The sequence below is a fragment of the Dromiciops gliroides genome, chromosome 1 (genome assembly GCF_019393635.1).
Source record: "Dromiciops gliroides isolate mDroGli1 chromosome 1, mDroGli1.pri, whole genome shotgun sequence".
In the NCBI taxonomy this organism is placed as follows: Eukaryota; Metazoa; Chordata; class Mammalia; order Microbiotheria; family Microbiotheriidae; genus Dromiciops; species Dromiciops gliroides.
The window spans coordinates 365,093,039-365,119,063 of record NC_057861.1 but is presented as its reverse complement, the minus strand read 5'-3'; the positions used below and the strand labels follow the sequence as shown (position 1 = coordinate 365,119,063).

Sequence of the window (26,025 nt, the reverse complement as noted above, 5' to 3'; positions counted from 1 at the left end):
CCCAGTTCCTCTGCCCTCCTGAATATCATATTCCAAGCCCTATGATCCTTTAATGTAGAAGCTGCTACATTGTGGGTTATTCTGACTATGGCTCCACAATACCTGAATTGTTTCTTTCTGGCTGCTTGCAATATTTTCTCCTTGACCTGGGAGCTCTTGAATTTGGCTACAAAATTCCTGGGAGTTTTCATTTTAGGATCCTTTTGTGGAGGTGATAGGTGGAGCCTTTCAATTTCTATTTTACCTTCTGCTTCTAGAATATCAGGGCAATTTTCCCAGACTATTTTTTGGAAGATGATGTCTAAGCTCTTTTTTTGTTCATGGTTTTCAGGTAGTCCAATAATTTTCAAATTATCTCTCCTGCATCTATTTTCCAGGTCAGTTGTTTTTCCTATGAGATGTTTCATACTATTTTGCTGTAACAAAAGATGAGCAGGTGGATTTCAGAGAAACCTGGAAGAACTCACATGAACTTGTGCTGATTGAGATGAGCAGAACCAGGAGAACACTGCACACAGTTTCAACAACATTGTGTGTTGATCATAGTCTTGACTCTTCTCAACAATACAATGGTCTAAAATAGTTCCAAAGGACTCATGATGTAAAATGCTCTCCAAATTCAGAAAAAAAGAACTGTGGCATATAGATGCAGATTGAAACATTCTATTTCTGTTTTTTGTTTTTCTTTTTTAAGCATTTTCCCTTTTGCTCTAATTCTTCTTTCACAGTATGACTAATGCAGAAATATGTTTAATGTGATTGTACATATATAACCTGTATCAAATTGTTTGCTATCTTGGGAATTGGGAGGGGGGAGGAGAGGGAGGGAGAAAAATTTGCAACTAGAAATCTTATAAAAACAAATGTTGAAAACTCTCTAAATATAACTAGAAGATAATAAAATACTTTTATGATTAAAAATTAGATATTTCAGATTGCCTTCTATTTTTCATTCTTTTGGTTTTGCTTTATTGTACCCTCATTTCTTATAAAGTCAACAGTTTCCATTTGCTTAATCCTAATTTTTAAGAAGGTATTTTCTTCAGAGAGTTTTTGTACTTACTTTTCCATTTGGCCAATTTGGCTTTTCAAGGCATTCTTTTCCTCACTGGCTTTTTGTACCTCTTTTACCATTTGGCCTAGTCTATTTTTTAAAGTGTTCCTTTCTTCAGTATTTTTTTATATCTCCTTTACCAAGCTGTTGACTTTTTTCATGATTTTCTTGCATCATCATTTACTTTCCATTTCTTCTTATACCTCTCTTACTTTATTTTCACAGTCCTTTTTTGAATGCTTTCATGGTGTGAGACCAATTCATATTTTTCTTTGAAGCTTTCGCTTTGTTATCTTCTTTTGAGGCTATATTTTGATCTTCTTTGTCACCATAGAAACTGTCTATAGTCAGCATTTTGTTTCTGTTTGTTTATTTTCCCAGGCTATTTCTCAACATTTAACTCTTTGTTAAAGTTGAGCACTGCTTTCAGGCTGCAGGGTGCACTGTCCCAAGCTTCAGGGGGTTTGTGCAACAGTTTTCAGAGATACTTCTAGCAATGTGTAAGTTTTTAGTTTTTCCAAGGTGGTATGATTTAAGGAAAGGTATGTTTACTACTCTCCTGGCCTGTGCTCTGGTCTGCAAGCAGCCACAGGCCTGCTTTTCTGCCCTGGAACTATGAACAGAGTTCTGCTCTACTGTGGCTTCAAGGTCTCGTGGGCTTGTGCTCACCACTCCCCCCATCCCCACTGCCCGGGATCACCATCCAAGACTGTTATCTGGATGTAAATTTGGGCAAAACGACAGAGTCCTACCTTAGTGCTGGCAAAGAGATCCTTGTAGCCTCCTTCTGGCAAACTGTTCAACCCCCTTACAGTCTATGGTTTGAGTTCCAGAAGCATTGCTGCTGATGCTGATTCAGATGTTCCCAAGGTCTGCTCCTGGTTTGCTGTGTCTGGGGCTGGGTTTTCACTAGGGTTATGAATGTGTTGGTGAGACCTGTGCTGAGCTGTGCTCCACTCTCACTCTGGTACAACAGACCTTTCCTGTTGATCTTCTAAGTTGTCTTTGGCTGCCCTCAAAGTGCTTACTTTCTAACTGGAGAAAGTGACATAAAAGGGAGCTTAAGAGTGTAGGGGTAGCATATAGGAAGATAAAATGAAAAAGTAGGCCAGGGAGACTTCCTTTGAGGAGTTATTCTAACTCCAATTATGACCTTTTTTTCTACTATATCTCTCTGTCTTTCTAAGCATATATATACAAAAACAAAATATTTCTTATAAAAATATACCTTTATTGAAATTTTAAATGGAATTCTAAAAGTTTTGTTCGTTATTTTTCTATTTGTTTTTTGGGGGGTTTTTTGCCAGGCTTTATATGGCTTTATATGAAGTGACAGACCACTTAGCAGTTACTAGGTTCATCTCAAAGAGGTTCTAAACTTCTGTCCTAACCCCAATAACAAGTTGTTCTCTGGATTGGATGCTCAGGGACTGTTCCTAACTTATTCTTCATCCACTTTAGACTAGATATTTAACTCTAAGGTTATACCTGCTGCATTAGGGTTAATATTGCTTTCATTTAAATAAGAGGTGACTTAAGCACCTGATAGTTCACTTTACCATCCCTATATCCTACTTTTATTAGCTGCCAAAATAGAACTTCTAAGTTTTTTGTGTTTTTTTTTAAGATGGAAAAAAATATTCCAGTTTTCCACCTAAGACCACAGTTGGGGGAAAACAGAAATTTTGCTGCAATTGATAACAGAAAAGTTTAAAGTTAGTAAACGAAGTTTTACTTCTCATTCTATTTTGTTCTGGTTTTAACACTGAAATAGATTTGGGATGTAGTGGCCTCACAACAATAGATTAATTCTCCAAGAAAGGAATGATATAGATTAATATTGGTTAAAATATAATATAGAGATTGGTTCTGTGTGATAAGTTCTGGTCCTGAAACTTCATATTGCAAGGAGAGGTTTTATAAAATAGTCTACTAATATGTTGACCTCATAAACATATATTGAGTATAAAGATTATTTGACTAAATAACGTGGAAAAGAAAATTTTAAAGGGTAAATTTTCACCATTGATTTTCTTAACCAATAACTGAGTTTCTTTCAAAATCATAAAGAAAAACAATTTTACTGAAGTTAGAGCACTATGGAAAACTGAAAGTGAAGCATTTTTCACAACAGAATAATAAAATAATGCATCTATATATGAATATTCTAATATAGGTTTGTGTGATAGCAATACCTATTCCATTATATCCTATCTTTTGCAGCTACACTCCAATTCTGACAAAGGTGATGGATCAGTCAAATACATCCTTACTGGAGAAGGGGCTGGGACAATATTTATCATTGATGACACCACAGGAGACATTCATTCAACCAAAAGTCTAGATCGAGAGCAGAAGACCCACTATGTCCTTCATGCCCAGGCAATTGATAGACGGACAAATAAGCCTCTCGAACCTGAGTCTGAATTCATTATCAAAGTCCAAGACATCAATGACAATGCACCCAAATTTACAGATGGACCATACATCGTAACTGTGCCAGAAATGTCCGACATGGGTAAGAAAAATAATTTTTCACTTAAAGCAATTAACTACTTATTAACATATCTAGAAATGCCCATTAAGGCCACAAATGCTTTTTTATTGTAATATAGGATTATAGAAAAAATAATTTATATTAGAAGCTAAAAAGCTGGAAATCATTTTAAAAGTTATATATCTGAATCTTTCTAAGGAGTATTGTAAACAGTGTACTCATGGGGTACTTTAAAACTGAGTTCCAGAGCCCTCATGAATAAATAGCAATTTGGTTACAAAATTTTTTTTAAAATCTTAAATTTTCAAATCCTACATAGTTTAGGTAATCTCCAGTGCATTTGAACATGTATATCATTTGTGTAAAATGTGCAAAACACACTAAAATAAAAAAGAGAAGAGTTCCTTCTTGTTATTTTATTTTTTTTATTTTAGTGAGGCAATTGGGGTTAAGTGACTTTCCCAGGGTCACACAGCTAGTAAGTGTTAAGTGTCTGAGGCCGGATTTGAACTCAGGTACTCCTGACTCCAGGGCCGGTGCTCCATCCACTGCGCCATCTAGCTGTCCCTCCTTCTTGTTATTTTTAATGAGGTGATATTATCTTTCCAGATAAATAAAAATGAAAATCTACCTATTTGAAATTTTCATATTAAACAATTATTATTCATGCTTTCATTTGACTGCTAATAGAGTGATATTATAGTTTAAGATACAAATCTTTGTGGAGAAAGGTATAACTGAAATTATATTGAAATATCAGGGGACAGGTAGGTGGCTCAGGAGAACCTGAGTTCAAATCTGGCCTTAGGGGCAGCTAGGTGCTATAGTGGATAAAGCACTGTCCTTGGATTCAGGAGGACCTGAGTTCAAATCTGGCCTCAGACACTTGACACTTACTAGCTGTGTGACTCTGGGCAAGACACTTAACCCTCATTGCCCCCCCATTATATATATATATATATATATATATATATATATATATATATATATATATATATATGCATGCACTAGCAATATTCTACTAAAGTAGTTTTTTAGTAAACCCAGTCCAGAAACATCAGTCCAACAACAAAACATTAATATGCATCATGATAATAATTCCCATTTTCCCCTCACTTTAAGGTTTATCAAGTGGTTTTTGTTTATATAATTTTTTAAAACTCTGTGGTGTAGACAGTAGAGATTATTCAGTTTTTTCTGATGAGACAACACAAGCTCTAAGAGGTTAAGTCAGTTGTCTATGGCCATACAACTAGTATGTCTTTGAGATAGGATTCAAAACCAAGCTTCTTAAATGCAATCAAGTCTCTATGAATTGTAGCATGAAAATTATATTTTGTTGTTCAGTCATTTTTTTTACAGGATTAAGTGACTTGACCAGGGTCACACAGCTCATAAGTGTCTAAGGCCATATTTGATCTCAGCAAGATGATTCTTCCTGATTCCAGGCCTGGCATTTTCATCCAGTATGATGCCTAGTTGCCAATTATCTATGGGGTTGTACAACAAAGGGATCTATGGCTCAGCATAAAAATCCTAGTCTTTATAGAAACTAATTAGGACCTATGGAGGGAACAAGATACTATTCTACTCCTAGAGGGAGAAGCCTAATGGGCAAGGAACAGAAAACTTAATTGATTAGCTTTTATTACTTATTTACTACATACCGGGTACTGTACCTGGGCATATAAAGACAAAAAATGAAACATTTCATATTGGCAAAGAGTTTATGTTCTGCGTATATAGCATTGATGTATTTGCATTTGTAAATGAATATACATGCACACACAAAACCACAAAGTGAGGGGGTGGAGAGTGAGCTCTAGCAGCTGAGGATCAGCAGGAAAGGCTTTAGGTAGAAAAGAACACAAAGATTTAGGAGTCTGAACACAAGACAGAGCTTCAACAATTGGAACAAGATGATAAGGTAGATAATATAGTGTGTAGTAGTAACTCCATGCCCCTACCCCTTACTAGTTTCTCTAAATATAAGGATTCTCATCCTGAACTATTATTGTCTTCCTTCTTTGACAAACTGTTATTTGTGAAACTGTTAGCAATTTGTCCTATTAATTGATATTTATAACTCCAGTGATTACTACCTTGTCCCTTTCAGTTCCAGCAAATTAACTAAGGAATGAGGTCAGGACAAGATCCATGGCAAGACTGATTTGATGATGATATCAAGTGTCATTTGTCTATCAGAGGCAACAAGGAATCACAGTGGATTTGGAATCATGAAAATTTGAGTTCATGTCTGGTCTCTGAAACTTACTAGCTATGTGATTAACCCTGGAAAAGCCATTTAACCTCTGCCTACCTTGGTTTCTTCATTTGTAAAATGGGAATAATAATAGCATCCACTTCCCAGAGTGGTTGGAAGGACAAAATGGAATAATAATTTTGAACCATTTTCAAACCATAAAACACTATGTAATTGTTATTCATTATCATTTTAATTAATTCTATTTCCTTTGCCTATAAGCAGTATCAGTTCCAGGCTCTAGGCCAGACCTAAATAGTCCCAAATTAGGCCTAAATTAATAGATGGGCTTTAAATAGCCTCATTTGTAGGGTCCAGAGACTCAAACATCATTAGAATATCCTCTTCGGTGATATGTGTTTCCGATCTGCCATTTAATTTAACACGGATATATGTCTGGTAAAGAGTTTGTCAATAATAAGTTTATACAGAAGATCACATTTTCATTAGTGTTAATGAACCATTCATATAGGAAATCCTTTTGCTTTTAGGAAGAATACATAGATTTAAAGCCATCTTTAGTTTTGACATTTTGTTAAATAGATAAACTTCTGTTTATAATTCACTAATAATTTTGCAAACTTTTGCTTTCCCAGGGTGTTTATAGAAAATCAGGCATTTTTGCTCTAATACATTATTTCAGAGATATTTCCTTCAGTAGAAAAATATAATTTGCTCCTACCTTAATCAATAAGTTTATTAGTATGATTTTTAAAAAATAATAAAAAATTTATTTCATTGTGGTCAAAACTGAATGCGTTTACCCAGTCATTATCTATAGTCATTCATACCTTTAAGTTTTCTTGGTTTAAGGTTAATATCTTTGTAGGTTAGAACTAGAATTGTCTTGACCTAAGACCTGAGTGAAAGCATCAGAATTGTGATTAATTTGGTCTTGTTTTTAACAGATTACTTTGTCTGTAGTGACTAGGCTTAAATATACCTCCATGTAGAGTTTAATATGATTTGGTTATATGAAGCAAAGAATGGAATTAATTCCGTAGTTCTTACCTTCTGCCTCATAATTTCTCTTCCTCCATCAAGACTTTGCTCACATCCCATGTTTTGTTTCCCCATTTGTTAATGTCTTCCCCAGGAATTAAATTAATTTAATAGCTAGCATTTATACTATATATGCCATGCTCATCACTTTATAAACATGGTCTTATTTGATGCTCACGACAAACTTGGGAGGTGGGTGCTTTTATTATCCCCATTTTACAGTTGAGGAAACTGAGTCAACGAAGTTAAATGATATGCCTCCAGGGACACACAGCTAGTAAGTGTTTGAGGCAGGATTTCTTCCTAACTACAGTCCTAGAACTATATCCACTGTGCCACCTAGATGCCTAAATTAACTTTTACAGATTTAACCAATAATTTATTAAGTGCTTACCACATATCAGAAACTTTACAAATGTCTCATTTTATCCTCCAAACATCCTTGGGAAGTAAGTGCCATTATTATCTACAGATGAGAAAACTAGAGCAGATAGAGGGGAAAATGACTTGTCCAGGATTACAGAGCTAGTAAATGTTTGAGGCCATGTTTGAACTCAAGTCCTGGATTCTATACACTGTGCCACCTAACTACCTCTAGAATACCTTCTATCTACCTACTCTTTATGTGTGTATAATATACCATTTACTCCATACAACACCCCCCTCAAGAAAAATAAAATATGAGCTCTTTGAGAACAGAGGGTAGGTTTTTTTGTTTGTTTTTATTTATGTCTTTTTGTTTTTACTTTGTATCTCCAATGCCCATCACAGAGCCTGGCATACAGTAAGGACATAATAAATGCTTGTTAACTTATTGTCTAATCAACAAAGGTTGTGATCTTCTGCAGGCACATAATATTGAGAAAGCAAAGGAAAAAAGAATGGTGAACTTATTAAAAATACTTTTTCAATATGTGGCTATTCTTTACATCTTTAACTGATGCAATTAAATTTCATATATCATCTATAGGAAATTGTTTCCTATTCCTTTGGGGAATAATTAAATTGAAAGGAGAAATAATATGGATATTTTATTGCATTCGATTTTTAAAGAAGGAGAAATCATAAAATACACACTTTATTCAAATTATTATAGGGACCTCAAATTAGGATGTGGTAGTAGGCCTTTAAATTAGAGGTGCCAATCTCCCAGGCCTGCTGCTGCACAACTACCAAGTGCAACTTGAATCAGATTTTGTAATGCCATTAGGAAGTGTTTGAAAAAAATATAAAAATGCAGAAAACAGATAATTGTTCATTTTTTTTCTAATGTCAATGTGCTGCCACAGGGATCCATTTCTATTTGCATTTGACACCACTGCTTTAGGCCATATCTATAAGATCTGTAGCACATGCCAATCTAATTATTCAGAAAATCTCTCCTATTAATGCCACAGTGAAGTTCATGGATTCCCCTGGCAGGAGACCTTTTAATGAAATGACAGAGAAGTATTAGTTTGACTTATGACTTAATCTTGCCTAGAGAAAGAAGCTTCACCTACATGACTTCTTTAAAATAAAGTTTTGGAGGTAGAGCCAAACTATTGGAGAAAAGGCAGGATCTCACTTGAGTTCTCCCCCAAACTCTTCCAAATACCTTTAAATAATGCCTCAAAACAATTTCTAGAGAGGAATAATGCACAAAAGCATGGGGCAAAACAATTTTCAAGCCAAAGACAATTGGCAAGGTCAGGAAGAGAGGTAAGTTGCACCAAGGTGAGAGTGGAACACAACCCAGTGCAGACTGAGCAAGCACAGACCAGGCCCCAGCAAACCAGGAGCAGGCCTTAGGTGGGGGGAGAGAAGGGGGGCACACTGAATCACTGGCAGTAGTGATTAGCCCAAAGATAGCAAGGGGGTCAGACAAGTGTTTGGAAGGATATTGCAGGAGTCCTTCCTCTGTTGCATTGCCCATACTTAAATCTGGGTCACAGACCTGGGTTTTGGTCCCTGGGCAAGATGAAGCACTAGCACTGCAGAGCTTGTGACTGCAGGGCAGGTGGGATGTTCTTCATGGTTCCAGAGTGGAAAGGAGTGCTTATGGTTGCTCACCAACCAGTGCTCAGCACAGGAGGGTAGTAAACACCCCTCTCCCTAAATCATACCAACTTAGAATAACCAAAAACTTACAGGTCCCCAAGAATTACCTCTGAAAATAGCTGCAAAAACAAAAACAAAAACAAAACCCCTTATCTCAGGAAGCAAAGCCCCATTTTCTCATAAAGTTAAAATTGAAGAAATATTTTGGAAAATGAGCGAACAGCAGAAAGAAGATATACAATGTTACTATGGCGACAGGGAAAGTTAAAACTCAAACTCAGAAGAAGACAACAAAGTCAAAACTTCTACATCTAAGACCCCAAAGAAAAATATGAATTGGTCTCAAGCCATGGAAAAGCTCAATAAGGTTTTTAAAAATAAAGTAAGAGCCCCAGTCACTGAGCCCCGTCGAGGACTCAGCAGCCTCCCCCTCGAGCCCCCTCGCTTCCCGATGCTCCGGTCCCCCCCCCACCTCCCGCCCGCCTTCTCCCGCCACTGCCTTCCGCAGGCTGTTTCCACTGAGGAAAAAGAGTCGTAGGAAATCCTCACTTAAGCTTCAGTGAGCCACAAGCACTTAAAACCCATGAACCTTCAGCTGAAGCTCACTGAAGCTTAAGTGAGGATTTCCTTGCAATGAGTAGAAAGATTCCCTTCTGTCTCTTGTCACAAGTTTAAAAACCTCACAGCTTGTATAATGTAACCATTTGGGGTCTGCTATTTAACTTGGACTAGTGTAACTCATTCATGTAATAAACTGAAAAGAGCCAAAAAAAAAAATAAAGTAAGAGAGGTGGAAGAAAAATTGGGAAGATAAATTATATTGATGCAAAAAATGAAAAAAAAAGACTCAACAACTTGATAAAGGAGGTGCACATACACAAAAAAATACTGAAGAAAACAATACCTTAAAAACCAGAATAGGCCAAATGGTAAAACAGGCACAAAAATTCAATGAATAGAATAAAGCCTTGAAAAGCAGAATTGGCCAGAAGGAAAAAGATATACAAAAATTCACTGAAGAAGAAAACACCTTTAAAAGTAGAATTGGCCAAATGGAAAAGGAGGTGTGAAAGCTCACTGAAGAAAAAGAAAATCCTTAAAAATTAGAATTGGAGGAGAGGAAACTAATGACTATATGAGACATAAAGAGCCATTCAAACAACACTGAAAGAATGAATAAAAGAAAAGGAAATGTGAAATATCTCATTGGAAAAAAAGTGACTTGGAAAATAGATCCAAGACTTAAGAGTTGAAGAATTGGACTATCAGAAAGCCATGATGAAAAGAAGAGCCTAGAGAACATCTGTCAAGAAATTATCAAGGAAACTGTCCTACAGCCAGAGCGTAAAATAGAAATTGAAAGAATCTAATGCTTACTTCTTGAAAGAGATCCCAAAATGAAGGCTTCCATGAATATGATAGCCAGGTCAAAGAGAAAATATTACCCAGAAAGAAATAATTCACACAGTCAGGATAACACAAGATTTATCAGTTTCTACATTACAGGACTAAAGGATTTCAAATATGATATTCTAGAGGGCAAAAAAGCTAGGATTATAACCAAGAATCACCTACCTAGCAAAATTAAATATTATCTTTCAGGGGAAAAGGAGATATCCAATGCAATAGAGGTAAACAGAAAAGACAAATCATAAGGGATTCAATAAGGTTAAACTCTACATTTGTACAGGGAAAAAGATACTTGTAACTATTTAAAACATTCTCATTATTAGGGTAGTTAAAAGGAGTATACATAGAAAACATAGATATGAGTTGAATATAATGGGATGATTTTCTAAAAAAAATAAAATTAAGGGGTAAGAAAGAAGAATATACTGGGAGAAGGGGGGAAGACAAGGTAGAATGGGTGCAAATTATCTAATATAAAAGAGGCCTGAAAAAAAATTTTACAGTTGGGAGAATGGGGGGAGCTAGTGAACCTTACTCTCTTTGGAATTAGATGGAATGACATATACACTCAGTTGGATGTAGAAACCTTTCTTACCTTATGGAAAAGTATGGGAAAGGGATAAAAGAAGCAGGCAGGGCAGATTAAATGAGGTAAATTCATAAGCAAAACACTTTCAAAATGGAAAGGGCAAAAAGAGGAGTTAATAGGATAAATGCGGGGGAATAAGATAGAGGGAAATATATAGTTGGTAATCATTATTGTCAAAAAAGTATAGATAGTTTCTCTGATAAAGATCTCCTCTCTAATATATAGAAAACTAAATCAAATTTATAAAAATAAAAGCCATTCCTCAATGATAAATGACAAATGTTGTAGAGGATTTGGGAGAATTAAAAAATGAACGCAATGTTGGTAAAGTTGTATTCTAATTAAATCCTTCTAGAGAGCAATGTGGAACTATGCCCAATGAGTTATAAAACCATGCATACCCTTTGAGTAGGCAATACAACTACTAGGTCTACATCACAAAGAGTTTGGTTTTGTTTTATTTTAAATAGGAAAAGGACCTATTTGGACAAAAATATTCATAGCAGCTCTTTGGTCAAAAAGAATTGGAAATTGAGGGGATGTCCATCAATTGGGAAATGGCTGAACGTGTTGGTGTATATTATTTTAATGGAATATTATTGTGATATAAGAAATAACTGGCAGGATGCTCTTGGACAAACATGGAAAGACTTACTTGAACTGATACAAAGTGAAATGAGCAAAACAAGGAGAACATTGTTGACAGTAATAGCAATATTGTATGTATGAAAAACTACTGTGAATAACATAGCTCCTCTCAGCAATATAATGATCAAAGACAATTCTGAAAGACTTATGATGAAAGGTGCTGTTCATCTCCAGAGAAAGAACTGGTGAAGTCTTAATGCAGATGGAAGATATTTTTTCTTTCACTCTTCATTTTTCTTTTCTTCCTTTCTTTTCTCTTCTTTCTTTCTTTCTTTCTTTCTTTCTTTCTTTCTTTCTTTCTTTCTTTCTTTCTTTCTTTCTTTCCTTCCTTCCTTCCTTCCTTCCTTCCTTCCTTCCTTCCTTCCTTCCTTCCTTCCTTCCTTCCTTCCTTCCTTCCTTCATTCTTTCTTTCTTTCTTTTGTTTTTGTTTTTTTGTTGTTGTTGTTTTTTTGGTGAGGCAATTGGGGTTAATTGACTTGCCTAGTGTCACACAGCTAGTAAGTGTCAAGTATCTGAGGCCAAATTTGAACTCAGGTCCTCTTGACTACAGGGCTGGTATTCTAGCCACTATGCCACCTAGCTGCCCCCATTCATCATTTTTCTTACTGTTTGTTTTCGGTTGTTTTGGTATGTGTTTTCTTTTACAGTATGCCTTACATGGAAATGTTTTTTGCATGACTACACACATATACACACACACACACACACACACACATATATAAACATGTCAAATGGCTTGCCTTCTCAATAAGGGTGCAGTAGAGGAAGGGGGAGAATCTCAAAAATTGAAAAAAATATTAAAATGATTTTTACATGTCATTGGAAAAACAAAATATTAAATTTAAAGAAAATACAGTTTTATGTTCTTATAACTTTTAAAATTATTTTAATGATAGCTTGCTTTTATAACATCTTTATTTCTGAATGAATCCCTTCTGCCCCTATACAATGAGCCATTCTTTATAACAGGGTTTAAAACTTTTAAAAATGAGGAAATTTAATGAACACAATAATCATATCTTCATTATGTGCAATATCTCTTACCCATCTTTCTGCAAAAAAGGAAGAGAGGTACATTTAGTCAACTTTTTAGGGGCTAAGTTTTAAGTCATTATAACTACAGAACATTCATTATTGTTTTGTTTTGTGGTTATTCTGTTATTAATATTTATTGCTTCTTTTGCTATAGAAATATTCTGTTTCACACATGTAGCACAATTTGTCTAGCCATCCCAAAACTTATAGATGTCTACTTTGTTTCCAGGTCTATGCTACCACAAAATATAGTCCTGTGAATATTTTGTTGTATATGAGATTTTGTTTAAATTTTCAATAGATTCATTCTAACTCTAGGATTCTTTGATTATTATTTTATTAAATTCATTTGAAAGGAATTACCCAAATACTGAGCTAGAACTGCAATCTCATCAGTATAAGAATTCCTTCCCTTGATGCAGATTGTAAACCATCCATACCTGACTTTCCTGTATGATTTTTGTCCATGTCCTTGTACAAATTCACCCTAAGGGATTAAATCAACACACTTCCTCACTTTCTATTTATAAAGCAAGGATACCAATGGAGCATATGAACTATATGGTCCACAAGTCATTTCTAACTTTTACCCTGTAACTAATTCATCTTATTTTAACTCATTTTTATGATATCCTTTTTACCATTCATCCTTCATAATTCTTTATTTGTAAGGCCTGGTAGCCTATTTTTGCTCATCAGGTTTCTGTCCATTGCTCTTTTAAAGTCTTAAAACAAACAAAACAAAACCAGAAAACAGAAAAAAAAACCCACCCCAAAAACAAAAAACCAGAAACAAAAAAATGTGTTCTATGACTTCTAGAAATGTATTAGAAAAATGTTAATATTAAAATAAGATGTCTTTGCTTCATGGAAAAGCTTGGGTTCATTAAAAATATTTTGTAATTCCCCATAGGTATTCGATCCCATTTTCTTTCTCCCAATCATATACTAGAGGATGAGATCAATAATAATTTCTTAGTCTTTATCTTTGGATTACCCTCTTCCCCTAAATACTCTCTTTAGATTTTTTTGACATCAGTGACTCTGGGTTCTTTTGCCTATCTGACCATACCTTCTGAGTTTTTGGTGGACTTTATGCGGATCACACCCACTTACCATAGATATTCCACATGGATCTGTCCTAGACCCTTCTCTCTTTGTCCTGGATACTATCCCACTTGGTGATTTTAACAGTTACTGTGTATTCAATTATTGTCTTTATGTTAATGATTCTCACTTTTACTTATCTAGTCCTGACTTTTCTGGTTATCTCTGGAACTGGTGATCTCAGGTCTTGCATCTCCAACTGCTCATTGGCCATTTCTAACAGGGTGTGTTGTAGACATCCATAATTCAACATCTCCAAATACCTTCTTTTCTTCTTAACATCAATTTATTGGCACTTCATATCCCAAGTCTAAACATGTTTACTATCCCCATGCCCCACCCCATCCTGGCTCTCTCCAACTCTCAGCTATTATCCTGCCTTCTATAAGATGCACTTCCTGAGTCTCCTTAATTCTGTTTGATTCCTGTCATTTTCATCAATATACAGTTTATTTAGATATAGTTGTTTGCATTTTGTCTCCCTCATTAGATTGTGAACTCCTTGAAAACAAAGATTATCTTTGTATCCTCAGCATTCAGGAGAGTAAGTACCTAGCACTTACTAGATACTTAATAAATATTTATTGACTGAATGAGTGACTATACATTATGCATTAAATTGAATAATAAAATTATCGAGCATTTTTCATCCACTTATGTATTGTAAAGGTTTTGAGATTTGTGAGGTATAATAAGCACACTCACACTTCTAGAGTTACAAGGATATTATTAATTATAGGATAGTGAGTTAGACAAGGACAATAAGTTTCAGAAGCATAGAAATAGAGAAACAAAGACAAAATAACAATTCCAATCACAACTACAGTAATAAAGACATACATCACCAAATCAGGGAAACACCAACATCTGGATTTCTAGCTGGGGAATTCTGGTTTACAACTTCCACAGTCCTGACTGGGAAAGGTCCCAGGCAGAGTACCCTCTCCACAGGTGAGATTCCAAAGACCACTTTCCCAGTGAAGACATATACAGTTTGAAACAAAGAGGACATTAAGTCAACTGCTTGCTTGACCAGCAGAGATGTTATCTGCCTTCCTCAAGGGCTGACCAAGCCCCTAAGATAGGAAGAACATCCTGCTTTGACTAGAATACATTTATCTGTTTCTGAATTTCTTCAAAGGCTCTGTTTTGTTCCAAGGAAGCAGGCCAGGCTTTCGAGGAAAAAAACAAACCTATCAATCATCCTGATTGATTAAAAAAAAAACAAAAGGTTCCCAGCAAGTCTGTATTCTCATGAACAGGGAAGATCTTCCTGATTTTATAATTACCCCTTCAACTTAGTTTAATGCTACCTAGTTAGATCAAATTATTTTGAGTGACTATAGGTATCATTTAGAAGGCCCTACAATGTATCTGGGCATAATGTTTCGTTTTGTTTTAAATCCATGAGAAAATGTCAAATTGTTCAAGACACTAATATATATCACATTGCTATTATAGGCCTTCATTTGATAGAAATTGAACAAAGTCCTCAAATATGAATGGAACAGTATTTTATATATATCTATACGCATATATGTATATATGTATACACACATATATATGTATATTCACATATAAAATTAGAATATAGAAATTATATATACATAAACATTAGAATATAGAAATATATTCCAAATATATGTTGTGTGTATGTATATACACTATTTTCAAAGGCCAAGCATAACATATTCCTTTCAAACTTTCTATTAATGAAAATTCAACAGTATTCTCTATTTTATGTGCATCATAATATTATATTACATTAATAATTCAAACCAACTGCCATCAGTTATTATATGAAACTTATTCCTTTAATTTGGATTCAGCTTAATTTGATTAAAGTTTTAAAGTTTTTGGAGCATAGAAATGAAAAGAATTGGGAATGAATAGTTTTATTAATTCTCTGAGCTCATAAACCCAAGTTGGTTATGAAGGCAGAGAGAGCTGCATAATCATCCAAAGAAGTGTATATTCCTGCTTTCATAGTCAGCAATTCTAGTAAATACATTGCATTGCAGAGATATAGAGAGGATGGATGACATGATTTTTTTTTTGTAAAGTGCATTGACATTTTCAGATGGAAGATGCAATATAAATGTCATATCACCAACTGTATTTCACTGTTATTAAAAATATATAACATTATCATCAAGGAAATGTGAGAGCCAAAAGTGTTTGTCTTAGTAATGCTTCATCCCCTTCCCTTTCTCCAACACAACTGTATTGGTTTTTTCTGGTCTATTCTTTTTTTTTTTTTTGGAGATATCACAAATTTCTTTAGTTACCATCCAGATTTTACCTGGTTTGATCTCAATATTGGTTTAAAATCACATAGGATTTATTAGTAGTTACTGGAGATATTATTTCTTGAAATTCTTTATTGTATATTTTTTCCAGTTCACTTTTGTTATTTGACTGAAAATAAAACTCATTGTCTCTGTTATTTATATCTCAAATGAAACATGTTTTTCTACAAGCAATAGTCATACATATTTCTATCTCATCTAGTTTCATTAGTCATTATTAAGATAACACATTTACATTGTTCTTATTCACTTATATTATCAAAAATAAAAAAATAGATGAAATGTCTCTGAATGAAATAATAAATGTTAGTAGGTTACCTTAATGTTTATGTAAAATGAATTAAAAATAGAAACATTATTGGAGAGCCTCTGGGAATATCATTATACTAAAATACTCAGAATGAGCAAATGTTTCAAATGTTCTGGAAAACTTATGAAATAATATTAAAACATCACTAAACTATTCATATCTTTTACCTTGCAATCATACTACTAAGAATATATTCTATTAAGCTCTTATGATTAACACAATATTCAAAGCAGCATTTTCTGTGGTTATCAAGGGAAAAAAGGAAATAAAGTGGGTGTCAGTCAATTGGGGAATAACTGAACAAATTGTGGGATATAAATGTCATGGAGGTGTAATTACCACAAATTTGAAGAATTTAAGAGGAACATGGGAAGATGAAGCAGAGTGAAGAAACTGGAAGATAGGAAAAAGGAAAGAAGGAAGGAAGGTAGAAAGGAAAGAAGGAAGGAGGGAGGGAGGGAAGGTAATAAGAATTTATTGTTGTTGGTATTCTGTTGTTTCAGTCATCTGACTCTTCATGACCCCTTTTGGAGTTTCCTTGGCAAATACCTTGGAGTGGTTTGTCATTTCCTTCTCAGTTCATTTTACAGATAAGGAAATTGAGGCAAAACAAAGTCAAGTTACTTGGCCAGGGTCACAAAACTAAGTGTCTGAGGTCAGATTTGAACTCAGCAAGATGAGTCTTCCTGACTCCTGGACCAATTCTATCCATGGCACTACCTAGCTGTTCTAAACATTTATAATTTGTCTATGTGTCAGTTACTGTGCTTTTTTCCATTTTTGCATACTGTAAATTTTTAATCTTTACAAACATTATCTTATTTGGTCCTCACAACAACCCTTGGAGATCTGAGGAAACTGAAACAAACAGGAGTTAAGTGACTTGTTTAGAATCATACAGCTAGTATTTGAGATCATATATCAATTTCGATATTCTTTCTTTCTTTTTTGTGAGGCAATTGGGGTTAAGTGACTTGCCCAGGGTCACCCAGCTAGGAAGTGTTAAGTGTCTGAGGCCGGATTTGAACTCAGGTCCTCCTGAATCCAGGGCCAGTGCTCTATCCACTGTACCACCTAGCTGCCCCAATTCAACATTCTTGCTTTCAGTCTCAGTGCTTTAGCCAATTTACCACTGAGCTGCAATATATAATGGCCATTTATGTAAGAGACACAACACGACTTAGTAGATAGAGCAGGCCTTGAAGCCAGGAAGATTTGGGCTCAAGTCTCACCTCTTACACATAATGTCTATGTGATCCTGGGCAAATTACTGAAACTTTGAATGATCTAAGTAACTTTTTAAAGCTTACAAATTGCAAAAACACATGTTGACCTACATTAGTAGAGTTTCCCCTGAGACTTCCCTTAAGCCAGTGAAATATCAGGTCCAATCTCTTTAACACTAACGTAATTGAAAACAATACTAGTTAGTATACTTCTGAATTTAGATTATTTACAAGGGCTTGTCTTGGTCCCAGATTATTTATATAAAGAAATACATTTCCCTTCACTTGGTAGAGTACCAGGGGACAATGTATGCAGAATGTTATATAAGCCATAAGAAATAGTCATCTTTTCAGTTAGGGCTTGCTTAAATTTTTCTTTGTTATAAGGTAGGATTCTTAAATGAGAGAGTAGAATTCTAAAATAATGGTTCTATAATAAAAAGGTATGAATAAAACTTAGAGATACATTAAAAATAAAGTAGAAAGGGAAGACCTGTGAATTGTAACTTAAATATCTTAGAAGTTCACGTCTCTTTTCTTTGAAATGGTAGAGTTACTGATGTGTCTTCATCATTATGGACTTGGTTTCTTAGACTATACAGTCCTCAGACTTGCTCACTTCTGCTGAGAACTATGCTGCACAGTTTTTATCTATTTTAACCATGAAAGTGAAGCTATATACACTATAAAAGTACTATTATGAAATTATTATTATTAAAGCAAAGGGAATTGTCTAGTCCTGTCTTGGTCTTCCTATGAGCTTTCTATGTGTCCTTTTTTCCTGGAAAAGCACTATATTCAAATATATGATAAGCAAGTGCTTATATTTTAAATTTCGATTTAAGTAAAGATAGAATCATTCACTAAATATCATATTAGTGACCTACTAGTTCCAAACTACTTGGAGAACTACTACTATAGAGAAATAACTAATTATTTTTTTACTAATTAGTTTAAATTTACAAATGTGGAATTTGATATGTTTAAAAGAAAATTTATTGAATAATAAAGTGAGTCAAGAGCATTGTCTACTTCAGTAGATACAATTAATATTTTATATTAATTTATTAAAATGTTTGATATTAGTATCTAAATAGCTACTCCAAAACAGAAATTGTTTTATATTTTGTCAGTTTCTTCTTCCATTCATCATCCCTCCATTGCAGGTTTGTTTTTTTGTTTTGTTTTGACTTGTTTTTAGTCATTCTCTTCTATAACAAATATTGGTTTCTATACCTTCTACTCAATTCCTGAGCCTGGAAGAGATTTTGTGTTACTGTAATATCTTCTCTGTTGGGTTTTCTTTTACCTTTTAGTTGAACAAAGTTTATTGCTACAGTTTCAGGACAATGTATAATTCTAGGACCTTTCCCCATTTTAAATCATTTGTTATGTAAAATTTTAAGTAGTGGTTCAATAAATCATTTGACCTTCTGTCTTTTTTTCTTATCTTTGACATGATTCAACTATTTAATCTGCTTTTGATGCCTAAATTTCTTCCTTGTCTTTTATATCGTGATACAGGAGGTTCAAATGAATTGTCTAATTATATTTAATGTATAAGTCCCTTATAAATCAATCTGGGGACATGATATCTTATATTACCATCCTGACTCCACATTCCCACATTAAGTTCATTTATTACATTTTTATTAAATGATACTTATATGTATGGTTTTTTTTGGTCAGTGTGTTCAGTGCAATATAATGAAAAGACAGGAAGATAGCTAGGGGTCATTGTTGGAGGATTCAAATGTCTTGATGATGATTTCATATATTTTGTGAAGATTTTTTAGTGATATGGTCAGATCTATGTTTTAAGAATATACATTTGACAGTAGTTTGAGGATGGACTGGCTAAGGAAGAAACTTGATATATATTTAGTTGAGAGTTGATGAATATCTGAACCAAAGGGAGAAATGTGAGAGATTGATGTGATGATAAAATTGACAAGATTTGGCAACTGACAAAATCTTGGGAATTAGGCAAAGGAAATAGTTAAAGTTGACTCAAATGATCTAAGCCAGAATGTTCAAAAGTAGAAGAAAAGCTATGATTATTAGAACTCTCTTCTCCATTTTTTGCCACTCCACCACAAACACAGAAAACAGGGATAAATAGGACTAAGGGTTATTTTGTGACTTTTTTCTGTTTCATGGATTGCCATAGACATATAATTCATGACATGGTGGTAAAGCTGCTATTTAAGTACCTTTTTGTTACTAAGATTAATTTGATTCAATTTCATTCCTGGAACCATTACTGAAACCTTTTCCAGCCTGGAAAAAAACTGTTAGTGCTTATTCTCTATTGGCATAGACTACATAATGAGTTAAAAAAAAAAAAAGATGAAGAAAAGAACAGCAATGAAGCACCTAAAAATAGAGAGCAGAAGGAAGTTCTGAAGTAAAACAGAGAAGTAGGGCAATGATGTACAGTATGTAAAAAAAATTCATGGTTTTATATAAAATAATTTTTCTCTTCTTTATATAAGGACTTGTATATTTTGTTGATTTTTGTCAAATTCAATAAAAAGGAAAATTAAAAAGTGTTTTCCTACCACTCAATTCTGGACCAAGCTCATTTCACACCTTTTCATCAAATCTATCTATCTATCTATCTATCTATCTATCTATCTATCTATCTATCTATCTATCTATCTATCTTAGTAGTGGTAGAAATTGTACCTATGATGTATATGTGTCTTTGGGTACATGACTTTTAGTGACTTTTTCAAGGTCACATGGGAAGTATGTGTCAGAGGGAAGACTCAAATATTTGTCATCCTGATTCTAAGAACAACACTGTAAAGACTATGACAATCATTCTACCTCTCATTATATGTGTGTATGTATGTATGTACATGCACACATATACATACAGAAGAGATAAAGAGTGACTGACTTGAAAGGCTGTCTGGCTATGTGCTTGCTAGAATAACATTGATTTCATATATATGTGTATGTGTATACACACACTTATATACACATACACATTATACATGCACACAGTATGTACACATGCAGGTGTGTTGTGTATATGTGCATGCATGCACGTATTATAATATTTATGTACATTCACATGTGTGTATATATGTAAGTATGTATTTATCGGCAATTCTCAATGAGGAAACTCCCTGTACCAATGAAAGTCATGAACAATCTTGAAACAAAGAGTTACTTGGAACATGAATACATTGTGATTTGCCTAGAGCCAAATACTCCTTTTGGGTCAGAGATAAGACTTAAATCAACATCTTCCTGACTCTATTTCTGTCTCCTTATATATTATATTATACTGCCCCTCAAACTTTATTTACTTAAATGAGGATTCCTCTGGAAAACCAATATGAATCAGAGAAAAACTTACTTTTGAAACCTGTTAGTGAAGTATTTTGTATTCTGAAAATTTTGTTTTCCTTGAGAAATTGCAAATGCTGAAAAAAAATCAAAGCTCTATGTGTGTGTATCTCTATTTCTATCATCTATATCTATATATTTTCATCCTGTTGTTGAAATCTGGATAGTCAAAATAATCTATATTGTAGTATAATGGATTTCACTCATAAGGCTTTGAAAATGGTCCCTGGCCTCACTCATGCAAAAAAGGAATCAATTTTTCAAACATACCAAAGTAAATAAGAACTCAGAAATGTACTTCCTCATATAAAAAACTGGAAAATGAGATGGAAAAGATCAAATAGGGATTCCATTTCTGTGAAATGTTGAAACAATTGTGGAGGACAAGCCACACTGTGAGGGTGATGACTAATCATTTGTTTGCTATTATTAAACCCTGGATTTTAAAGAACCACATTGTTACAATACTAAGGTATGGCTAACAGTGAAAGAAAAATGTCACAGAACTAAAAATAAACTATTACTGATTTCATTCAATTCAACTCAACATTTAGTACATAAGGCATTAGAAAAGCTATTAGAGAATTGTGACAATTCATTAATTAAAATATAATTTTAATGCCATATGAATAAGGAGATAATGAAAAATAGAGTTGTAATTAGGTATATTTTTTCTCTTGTGGCATTAGTAATTGAGGGCCAAGATGATGCAGAGGACAGTTCAATGACAGGTACATTGACACTAAGAGAAAGGAGATTCCTTGAATAGAATAATAACACTGATAGCAGCTAGCATTTATCTAGCACTTTAACTTCTGCAAAGTGATTTACAAATATCTCATCTGAAGGGTATGCGTCTATGGGGCAGCAGGATTCAGGGGAAAGTAACCATGATAAAGGCCTGGGGCCAATGGTCCCCCCCCCCTTCCCCAGACATACCTTTTTCTGCTCCAGTCCCTAAAGAGACAAGGGCTGGACCATTACTACTCCCAACTGTGCCTGCAACAAGAATAATTAAACCTTACCCTGGCCTGAACTGGAAGAAGGGATGTGTATGTGAAACTAGAAGATGTTTGTCAGGAAATATAGTTCCATGTATTGGTTGTAAACCTTGCTAATTAAAAATAGGCAGAGAGGCACATTCAAGGACACTCCTCTAATCATTCTGAAAATAGTGATGGTGATTGTTTGTGTTTGTTTGTTTATTTGTCCACACTGGTGATTGATTTGTTATAGGAAATTTGGCGAGAAAACTCTCTACCTAGCCACACCAGCAACTCTTCTAATAATGTATGGTTTTACAGTTGTCTGGACCACTTAAAGGGTATGTGACTTGCCCAGTGTCATATAGTCAAATAAGAATCAGGCTCAGAATTTGAACCCAATTCAAACTAGTCTGAGGCCAGCTCTCTTTCTGTTATCCTATAATATAATAATGAGTAATACTTCATCTATGTGTATGACATATTATGTGAAGTAATATAATAGTATTTCAACATCTTAAAACCCCTGTTCTATGAGAATAGTTCTTCCTAGAGAGAAGAATGATGGAAAGAAGAAAATATGACAGATTAGACTAGGTGATCTCTATGGTTCCATTCAACTGTAATCTATGATCCTCTGAAATGGCCACTTAGTTCACTGATTTGTATATGCCATTGATGTAAATCATTCCTTAAACACAACATCCACAGCTTGACTGAGACCCACCAGGGACATAAGGAGGATGACCATTATGTATGGAGTAGACAGAGATGCACAGGTAAGAGCAGGCTATCTGGGGAGATGCCAACAAGGATAGTCATTACAGGTAGGCACTGAGTCCATGCCAATTCAACAAATATTTATTAAATGTAAGTGATAAGTGAAGACAATTAATATTACTTAAAATGTAACCATAAAAATATAGAATATTTAAGAACAAGTCACATCACTTAAGAATTTTAAAATTAGCTTACTTGTTAATTTTATATATAGGATAGTCCTGGTAGGAAAGTAAGCACATGGAATTGTGAAGATCACATAAGATTATGAATTTAATATACTTATGTTAGAAATAAAGGGCCATATAAATGTAGGCTCATTTTTATTGTTATATTCAGTAACTTATTTTGACATAGGATAAAGGAATCTATGATTAGTAAGAATTATTTGACTTTCATTTGATTATCAGTTTCCAAATTATAATTGTATAATCATTGACTGAATTTCATGAATGTAAAAGCAATGGAAAGCTGTACTTTTATATACCTTTTAACTATTAAATAGCTTTTATGTTACATAAATGCTCAATTACGCGTGCTTTTTTAGGCTTTTTCTCCCTTGGGGCAGTATATGTAAGTGTTAGGAATACATGCACATTTACATCTTGATGCTTTGCAGTCAAATATAAATCTGATGAATAGAAAGGTGGTCAAGAAGATCTGAGTTCAAATCCTGCTTAGAAAATTCATGGTTTTGTGACCCTGGGCAAATCATTAAACTATTTCTAACTCAGTGTCCTCCTCTATAAAATGGGAGTAATAATAGGACCTACCTCTCAAGGTTGATGTGAGTTTAAATGACATAATGCATTTAAGGTGCTTTGAAAATTTTAAAGATCTATCTAAACTCTGACTATTTTTATTTACCAAGACCATTAAACCCGAAGAGTGTAGTGCAAAAATTTAAGTTAAGTTTTCAAAACACTAGTTTTACTTTTTTTTTTTTTTTTTGCAGGCAATGGGGGTTAAGTGACTTGCCCAGGGTCACACAGCTAGTAAGTGTCAAGTGTCTGAGGCCGGATTTGAACTCAGGTACTCCTGAATTCAGGGCCGGTGCTTTAACCACTGCGCCATCTAGCTGCCCCACTAGTATTACATTTTAAGGTTTTTCATAAGCCTATAAAACAAAACTATTTGGGATAAAATAGTTTGGAAATAATAACATTCACCTATGACAAAGCTCTATGAATAAAAGTTGTTTATGCTATTCAAACTAGGTTAAACTTTGAGCATAAAATCTGTTACCTTGGGAATTGTGATAATTTAGGCATGACCTGATAATACCTAATGTTACAGTGGAATCAATGATATGTAGCATTGGGTAAAAACAGCATTACAACATGCCATGTATGTTTGTATGTATGTACATGTGTGTGTGTGTGTGTGTGTGTATAAGTTTACAGTCCATGGCTCTGAAAAATATTGCAAATTATCAGACAGGTAAGGTTTTAGGTTTTCTTCATATTCTTTTGATCTTTCATCTATAACAATAATAACTCACATTTATATTTTTTTCAAATTTATAGTTTTGTATATACAGAATCTCTTTTAGTTCTCGCAACAGCTCTGAAGGCACACACACAGCTGTTGTTATGTATCACTTCGGTTTGAGTATTATGGCTATCAGTTAAAAAATTAAAATGAGAAACATTGAGCTTAGTCAGTATGGTGGTACACCTCTGTAATCACTGTTACTTGGGAGGCTGAGGTTGGCGCATCACTTGAAGTTGGAACTTCTGAGCTACAGCATTCTAATCTGATTACATTTCTATAGTAAATCTAGCACAAATATGGCAAGCCCCCAGGGAGGATGGAGTACCAGGCAACCCAAGGATGTATAGGTGGGAAATTGTAGAGGTGAAACTCCTATCCCAATTGGAAGTGGGACAAAGCTTGTGGATGGGATACCATACTTCCAGGCTGAGTGACACAGGGAGACTGAGAAAAGGAAAGGGGGGTGGGGTAGGAGAAGAGAGGAAATGAGAGAAGAGGACAGAAGAGGAGAAGAAAGGAGAGGAGAGGGAAAGGAAAGGAAAGGAGAAGAGAAAGTGAAGGAAAGGAAAGGAAAAATGAAAGGAAATTACTGCTAGTATATTGAATTCATGAATCTAAATAAAACATGTAAAGATTCATTCTGACAAAACTGGTAATGTTTACATAATACACAATTTATAGTTACTTATAAAGATGTTATTTTTAAGAACTGCTTTTTTGTCTGTGAACTGGGAATAGGAAGGATTTGGAATTGGGATTTGGACCTGATGTTTCAGTTGTGTAAAGAAACTGTTGTCTGGAAATCACTTTGAGAGATTCACATGGTCATGTTATTGCCATATGTAACCTTAGACAGGTGACTAGGGTACTCTGAGGTTAAAGGACTTGCCCATGTTGAAACAGTTATTATAATTCAGCAAGAGGACTTGAACCTAGGATTTCTAGACTCCAAGGCCATTCCTGTATCCATTATACCTCACTGCCTCCCAAGAACACAGCATCATAATAATAATATTTCTAAAATCCTCAAATGCATCAGAGATTTCATCATAGGTTCCTTCCAACAATATAAATAACAATTTCTACTCATTCTATGTATTTCTAATACATATCTTCTAATAAGTTCCTCTAAAAGGCTCACTCAATGTTCTGGGAACCTTCTTTTGTTTATATTGACATGAGAAGACTACCATGGGAATACTACAAGATAATTTATTTCTGTCTGTTCCCATATGATGACCCATTGTCTTATTTTGCTCACATATTTCATTGGTGACTCTACTTCTTCATTGTTGTTTTTTTCTTTTCTTTTTTTCAATGGATGGCAACCAATTTTTATCTATCATGAGCCCTCTAAGTGATTCATTTTTAATTCCTCTGATATTGTCCTGATTGATGTCTCTCAGTCAAAAATAATGGCAAAAGAATGTTGATATTTATAAAACGAGTCTTTGTTTCAAGAAGTTTTACATTGTTAAGGAAAAGGAAGCAAAAAAGAGAAAAGAAGAGAAAAGAAAAACAAAAAAGAAAGGAAAATAAGTTTAAATTGGTATTTTAATGTTTGCTCCATTCTTAAATATCACTATGTCATGTCATGGTATCAAGCCTTTGTTTTTGTTTTGTTTTATATTAATTTTGATCTTTCCTTTAAAAAGTCAATAGTTAAAGCAGCTAGGTGGCACAGTGGATAAAGCACCAGCCCTGGATTCAGGAGGACCCGAGTTCAAATCCTGCTTCAGACACTTGACACTTACTAGCTATGTGACCCTGGGCAAGTCACTTAAGCCTCATTGCCCCACAAAAAAACCAAACAAACAAAACAAAAACAAAACAAAAAAGTCAATAGTTTGACTATACTGAGACAGCTGATTCAAGAGTTATGTCTATTCAAATTACTAATATTTTAATGAGTGACATC

The 26,025-nt window shown here is 34.3% G+C and overlaps 1 protein-coding gene across 4 annotated transcripts in view; it reads left to right on the top strand.

The window, feature by feature from the left end:
• CDH18 (cadherin 18) overlaps positions 1-26,025 on the top strand; it is a 1,453,365-nt gene that overhangs the window by 1,126,098 nt on the left and 301,242 nt on the right. For all 4 annotated transcript variants that reach the window (XM_043968707.1, XM_043968713.1, XM_043968700.1 and 1 more), the window contains one exon: positions 3,278-3,572. In XM_043968707.1, coding sequence (XP_043824642.1) covers positions 3,278-3,572 — 295 coding nt within the window. The remainder of the gene's footprint in view (positions 1-3,277; positions 3,573-26,025) is intronic.